The 7,806-nt window shown below is 33.3% G+C and overlaps 1 protein-coding gene across 6 annotated transcripts in view; it reads left to right on the top strand.

Annotated features, from left to right (window-relative positions):
• The first annotated feature begins 211 nt into the window (after positions 1-211).
• The window catches only part of LOC106472192 (DNA-directed RNA polymerase III subunit RPC7-like), a 24,499-nt gene continuing 16,904 nt past the window's right edge, over positions 212-7,806 (top strand). Inside the window, exons 1-2 of one of the 6 annotated variants that reach the window (XM_022400799.1) lie at positions 212-379; positions 1,402-1,582. In XM_022400799.1, the coding sequence (XP_022256507.1) occupies positions 1,466-1,582 (117 nt within the window). In that variant the 5' untranslated portion in view covers positions 212-379; positions 1,402-1,465. Of the gene's footprint in view, positions 380-402; positions 590-740; positions 760-1,040; positions 1,062-1,401; positions 1,583-7,806 lie in introns of those variants that run through there. The other 5 variants (XM_013932819.2, XM_022400800.1, XM_022400801.1 and 2 more) reach the window with 5 other exon arrangements.

Below are 7,806 nucleotides of genomic sequence, written 5' to 3' on the forward strand. Positions count from 1 at the left end.
AGTCCTTTGTCATTATATAGTTGAAGCAAATTTGCATGAAACTTTCAGTTTTATTAAGAACTTCTCTAAATATCGCTGTAAACAGTAAAGATGGAATTAATAGTAAAATCGATATATTATCAATTAAGTGATGTAATAAAGATAAGTGTTATATTATTGATTTTGTGTTTCATAACTTTAAAATTTGTAAATATTGAATAGAACCGGTTAATAGCCATGGTCGTCACAACCGAAGCGGTAATAGCATGGGAGATGCGAAGAATTTTGAGACTGATGTTTTTGTTAGATATTTACGAATAAAAGTTTGTCAAACTTCAAAGAGCGAAATACATTAGCAATAGCAGTAAGACAGCGCTTAATGAAAAGATATTTAGACTAGGTAAAGATAACATTTGTCTGTTTTCACTTCAAACTTATAAAGTACAAATAAAATTAACAAGTATTAATAATGCGGTGTTAAATTTAAATTTTAAACTTTACTGTAGCGTGCTGAAAATTGAAATTGGCTTCAAACTTGTAACTTTTACTGTTGCAACTTGCAGTTGCAGACGACTGTAAAGAGTAAAGTCCAGGTAACTTGGGTAAGCCGGTAAGGTAACAGTAGACTATAATATAAAACCAATATTAATCTTCCTCTCTGAGTCTTTCTATTCTTTAGTATTGAGCCATTCTGCCATTTCATTTTCACACCACAAAACTCCTATTCAGTCAGTGAATTACTGTTAGTGTTACTAGCGGTGGTACAGTGATAGGATGGAGGTAACCATGAGATTTTATTTGATACTAAGCATGAGAGTGGGAAAAACAGCTGGTTATCTAAATGATGAAAGTGAAAGAAACAGAGTAGAGTAAAGAATCCGAGATAAAGTATTGAAAATTGGGATTTTAAGTAGCAGTCAATACAATATCACTAGTGGTAATACTAGCAGTAGTAAAATAGTAAGTAAAAGAGCTAGAGTGATAAGTATTGCCTATTGGTAAGGAAATATCCTGAAACAATTTCAACATAGCAAGAGCTTTGTTGGTAAGAGGGTAAAAACCAATTAATGGCAAAAAGAGAAGTAAGGGAAAACTAATATTATTGTTATAATATTCATAATTGTTTGTTTTTATTGCCAAGTTCTGTTACTGTGTTACAAGTTTTAGTAAAGGAAATCAGATCAAATTTATAGAGAATTTTTGTTAAAAAATATTCCTTATATGAAGGTAATTCAGCAGATTCTTTATTAAAGTTGGAAAGTAATTAAAGCATGTTTTCTTATTTCTTTGGTGTAAAATGTATTTTTCTTCATTATTACTTAATATAAAAGTAACAGATAATTATTATTTTTAGTATTCTAGAGTATGATTTTATAAATGTTACTATATTACTGTGAAAATAAAAATAACTTTGTTCTACAGAGTAAAGATTTCTGTAGCAAAGAACTGCTAAGTAACCTCAATACACAACAACAACAAGAAAAAAATGGCGGGTCGTGGGCGGGGCCGTGGGCGAGGAATGAACATTAATGTTGAAGCCTTAGGATTTGGAAGAGGAGAAGCATTACCTGCACCAACTTTGGAACCTCCACCTTTGTTTCCTGTAAGAAAAATGAATTTTCTTAAACATGATGCCACTTACAAGTTACATATAATATAAGGAACAGAACTATTGCCTTGAGCTGTAAGTGTTAAATTATCTTCAGCATGATAGAAATCAAATACATGACTTGTTGTAGGATTGTTATTTGTGTACTTGCATAAGTTGTTCATCAGTTACCTTTAATTTAAAAAAATAGTGGTATTGCAGCAACACTTGTGATTTCGTGCCATAATGGATAGGATTAGATAAGGGTTTGGAATTGAAGGTTGAAATGGTATGAACTAGAGAAATGTTTTGAAATTAAATTTCCAGTAAAGGTTTGTACAAAGTTAAAGAATTTTCACTATAGGATGTCTCAGCAAAACTTGTAACTAGACTTGGGCATGTCAAATAAAAAATATGTTTCGACTAGTTGGTTTTTGAGCTTATGTACTTAAAACTTGAGGTTTTTCTACCCATAATACTCTAGTGTAACAAAAAGAATAGTTGAAAATATAGCAGTCTTTAAAATTAGATAAGGCATATGGAAAAGCTGTCGGAAAAACCATGACTTTTGTGATAAACATCAAAAACAATAGCAAACAAAATGCCATTCTAAGAAAAGAAAAAACTTGTAAAATGTTTTCCCTCTAATTTCTTTCTGTGAATAACTTCAAAGATTAAGATTTTATAGAAAAATGAAACTATTGAAAATAACTAGAATATTAATGATACAAACACCTCACTTTGCCCAATTTGAGATGCCAGTTAGGACTGAATTTAGTAGATTGCTATAAAGGGTGATCCCAGAAGCCAGGCATCTGATATATCTGATCTTGCTACATACATGTAAAATGTATGAGGAAAGGTCAAGGAAAAGGTATAGGTAGGTAACATTGCAAATCAAGTTTCCACTTATAATTTTATTATGTATTTTGATATTTCACGCAGATCACTGAAAATATTGATAATTCCATGCTTAGTACCTGTATTAGCTTTGTTAATGAAACAACTTACACTCTGTTAAATCATGTTTATTTTCATTTTTGATTATTGCATGTTTTCGTGTTGGAGGGGAAAGTGAAATTTATTACTTTAAATTTTCAATAATTTGACATATTTTAGACACTTCTTCCGACAGAGCAAAATTTTATGATTTCACCAAAAATATTTAATCTATATGAAACAAATGTAAGTTTTTCTGTTACATTGGTGATGATGCTTGACTTGCACCCCCACTCTTCAGAATGGATAACAGCATTTGCCATGGTGTTGTCATGATTAATGCACATAAAGTAAAATCTTTTTGCCATGGATTTGATGTCTTAATTTCGAGGACTGTATAGCCAAGTATATAAATAACATGATGCAAAAGGTCATTCAGTTCATCAAGATAACCTCTCACCCACTAAAACAAGTAACTGAAATATCAAATTCAAGTTAAATGTAACTCTTTGCATCTAAACATATCAAAGAAACTTAAAAAATATTGACTAATGGCATATATATATATATACATGTTACATTTTTGAGTTTTTAACTAATCCAAAAATAATTTTGTCAATGAATAAGACTGTATTCAGGATTCCAAAGCTTAAAATTGTTACCACTTTTTAAATCCAAATAATGTTCAATACCAAAACCAAATGTATTTGAATTACTTTGCACTACTGTCACCAAAGTAAATAGGCCAGAACTTTAACCTTTTTCTTGTATCTTAAATCACTTCAACTAGGTGTCATTCTCTCAGGATATCATTATACTTTTTCTAATATTTTGTCCTCTCAAACCTGCATAAACTTCTTCAAATGTGTCTTCCTCAAAGTTTTTACAATAAGCTCAAGATTCTTGTTTATTCTTTTCCCCAAAACAAAATAGTTCAGTCAAGATCTTTGGTGCTTTTTAAAAAATGTAACATCTTTCTTTTTACCCAAATATAAATTCTCACACAAAAACTGGATCATTTCTTTACTTCCATACCCCAAGTACATAACTTTACAGTTTTTAATATTATAGTTGTTTTCCATACAATGGACCAATCACTAAGGCCGTCATTTTTTTAACAAGAGAAGTATTCCCAATAGGATCAGTTATTCTCGGGATCTTAATTTCATCAGCAAATTTGGGAGTATATTTATTACTCTCTAAAAAGCTGAAATAATGAAAACAAGTGGCCAAAAAATGGGCTCCACTATTTACATTCTCTTAATTAGAAAAAATCTTATTGCTGCAGTAAGTCAGTTTTTCTACCCACTTTTCAAATTTTACACCAAATCCATAAACATCCAACTTACCAATTAATCACTAGTGAGGTCTTAATAAAGTTTTTCTGAAATTCAGAATATACAACATCAAAAGTTCCATCATATATTATAGAAGCGCTATATAAAAAATTAAAATTTGATAGTACAAGAAATCCTTTTCTGAAATCATTGGAAATCTTTAATAATGCTTTTCTAAATGAGTTCTGACAACAGAAGTTCAACTTTGTAATCCTATAGTTTCCTGGATTCTCCATTTTTCTCTTTGAAATAAGAATCTTATTGGCACTACTTCAGTTATCATGAATACCCACTGTGTGAAGAGACTTCTAAAAACAATAGATAATTAAACCCCAGCTTATTCTTTATCTTTGTCTGTGGTTTTAGAATAACTCTTCAGGGTTAGGAGCTTTATTCTTTAGAACTCTTTCAAACTTTTATAAAGCAGATATTTCATTGTAAGTAGAATTTTACAAAATATTTTTCCCACTTTTAAAGAAATTGGTCAGCTTGGGAATTTCTTCTCCTTCATCATTTAAGTTATTTCAAAAACCTTTTTTATCACTTCAACCATGTTCTCTTTAAAATATTTTAAATGACCATATTATTAATGCTCTTTGGAGCTGATGTAAACATAAAACCCCTTGAAGTCACCTTTTTTGTTTTTAGCCAAAGTACTTTAATAATCTTTCTTAGCTTCAATAGTAACTTCTTGATTTCAGTATTTTAATAAATTGTGGCATTCTCTATTCTACTTCTGAATTTTATAATCTTGTAATTAGGCATTTTCTTTTAGCTTAATTCCCTAATCAATCTGCTCTTCTATCATTTGGGCTCATCTGCATTAGAAAACAAGAGACTGTGACCTCAGACATAACTATGTATTTTTCAGTCTAGAATTTTTGAAATATTGAATTCCTTTTTGGTTTCAATTACAAGACATAGTCACTGATCAGCTCTAATAGTGGTCAGACTAAATATTTCTGATTTATATTCACTTCAGAAATGCTACTCACCTCTGCACAGAACAGATAGCTAATACCTTGTACCACTGGTGAAAAGTTAGTTTGTGTTTGCCAATCCTTTGAATGTAGCTTCTATCCTTACAAGTAATAATGTGCAGTGCCAGTCTTTAATGTAGTCACTATTAGACTATACCCTTCCATCAGTATGTAGGAGGGTAACAAATCCTCCATGTACAGTACCTACCTTGAGCATTTTGTGCATACCAAAAAGTTATTCTTTTCCTTGGCACTGCAGTAGCAGTTGTGGGTTTTTTTCCATTATAAAGTACAGGTTTTAGCATTTTAGTTAACATTCAACATTGTACCTTTCTTACCTTTATTTTATTGATTATAAGAAAGAAAGACACGACTGTTTAAAATTAATTTCAGTAAGCTTCTAACATGAATTATGTTTTTCTTACATTAATTTAATTTCTTCTCTTAACTAAATTATGAAATGGTGGGACACATGTTCCAAAGTCCATAATGGGGTTTTGTTACAGGAATATACCCCATTGTCTTCAGCCCAGTGTATTCTTCAGTTTGTAAACATGAAAATGATCAAGGTCTAAGTGTCATGGATATGTCAAACCTGCTATAAAAAAATAATAAATACATAGATAAATAATAACAATAATATTACTACATTCTTGAATTTAGTTTTATGGGTCTTATTGAATATGATTCCTCATATCCATATATTTCTGAAACATCCCAAAGACCAGACTCCTCAATAGAAATTGTCTTATTTTCTTTAAATGATGACTAGAGTTACTCTGATGAGCAATGTTATCACCACTGTACATCACTTGGCTGGTTCTGTTTTGTTTCTCGGGTGATTTTTTTGCATGTTCCTCAACTCGTACATTTTTTTTTCCATCTTCCTCCTTCACCTATGTGTTGAATTATTGCAGATTCTTTCAGTCTATGCTTCATGTAGACTCAGTTTCCATGTCCTCCTCAAATTTAAGACTCCTTCTCTTTGGCCTGTAGTTGGTATTTTTTCTCTTTTATAGTGCTTCTATCCCTTGAATCACCTCTATCAGCTTGAGGATTTTCATTTCATACTTTGACTTTCTTTTACCCAGAAATCCACTCTTATTCAACCTTTGCTTACTCATCTTTTTAGCTTGCTGTCCTCTCTACTCTTTCCTTCTGAAGTTCTGCATCACTACCCTGGCAGCTTTACTGAAGAAGATCACACTGGCCTGTTCATGCTGCCCTGTTTTCTTATTCAACTGCTGCCAAGTTCACTTGCTGTCTTTCTTTCTTGGACTTGCATCATCAGTGTGCTTTGTTTTCTGGAGTAAGACTCCCTCACTTTTATCTTAGGGAACTCCATAAGACATCACTCATGCAGATTATTTTGGGGGAATTCCTTGTCCTGTGACCCCTTCCTAGTGTTCACCTTGTCAAGAGGACAGCCATTGTGAGCTCGGTGATCAGTTGTTTCTGGAACCACCACTCAGTTTTGCTCCTGTGGAGGCTTGGCTCTTACACTTTGTTTACTTGTGGACTCATTTTGCAAGAGACCATTGGGCCCTGCAAGTTTACTCTTGGGAGCTTTTTTTTTGGCCTTTCAAATTCACACCTGTCTTGTTTTCGTCAAAGGTCTGAGGGCATTAATACTGAGAACACACTTTTTGGGTCTGCATTTCCATCACTATATGGACACTTGGCAACTCCTAACTCTGTCATAAGAAGCACCATCTGCTACAATTTCTCTATTCCTTTGGAAGCCTGCTTATTTGGGTAGGCTGGTCAGTTTCTTAAGTCAGTATTGACTGCCATTTAGTATCTGATTCATTTGGGTGTCTTTATCACTTCATTTTCTGGCTGGGCTGAACCTTTTCCTTTACATTTATGAGATATAGAGTTTCTGATTTCCAAGGCTCTCGTGTCTTTTCTTTGGGATATTTCAATTATTTTGTGTCCTTTTCAGTGGATTCTGGCATATCAGTCGATTATACCCTGTAATCGACTGACTTCTCTTGTTTCTCTACCTTTATCTCTGTACCTCTCATTTTTGTGGTGGCTCAAACATTTCCATTCAATGCTAAACATTCATCTTTCTCCACCCTACTCAGACCTAAACCTATTCATGTGTGCCTCTCTAGCTGGGTGGAGTGCAGTTTTGGATACCTTTACCATTTTCAGTGTTTGTTCTCCTGTCAATCTGTTTTTCCATGTCAGTGTCTTTGAGATGTGGGCAGCTTGATGGACTTGCCACCATCTTTTGTTTTGATCTGTTTCAGCAGCTATACTGTCATTTTTTCTTACATCAACTGGCAAGTAGGTACTCACTCTTGCAACCTCTCTTTCTTGTTCTCGAGCTCCACTTTTGGGCTCATGACAACAACATCCAGTTATTGGACTTTCAGATTCTGGGAACTTTGAAAATGTTGCAGATCAGCTGGCTCACCTGAATTGAATCTTTCCAACAGAGTGGTCCTTTCATCTCCCATAGTTTTAGTTTCACTTTGTGAGTCTTCTTATCAATGTGTTTGTGACTCATCTCTACACCAAGTTTCCGCTTTTTTGGTCACCAGTCTCACATTCCATAACCCTGGTAGAATTTCTCTTTGAGTCTGAATTGATCCACCCTCTTTATATATACTTATCCTCCTTTTCATCTTCTTCTCAGGGTGCTGTCTGAATTTCACAGCACCCCTTCCCAGGTTTTTGTCATTGCCCATCTTTCACCAGTTCAATTGTGATTTCCACTTCTTTGCCTCTTTGTGATCCTGGAGACTCTATATCTTCCATTTTATGTTTGCCTGATATGTCCATCTTTCAGTATGATATTCCACACCCTCCTCTCTCATGTGGTTTTTGACTAGCCTCTTGCAATACATTGAGTAGGGGATAACAGAAAGTGCCTACTGTTGAGATTGGTTTTTTTTTGGCAGTTTTTACATTTTGCCTTGCCTACCCTCACACTTAGCTTCTGTTGCCCATATGTAACCCATTATGTAGTCTA

Source organism: Limulus polyphemus, unplaced genomic scaffold (genome assembly GCF_000517525.1).
Source record: "Limulus polyphemus unplaced genomic scaffold, Limulus_polyphemus-2.1.2 Scaffold5150, whole genome shotgun sequence".
Lineage (NCBI taxonomy): Eukaryota > Metazoa > Arthropoda > Merostomata > Xiphosura > Limulidae > Limulus > Limulus polyphemus.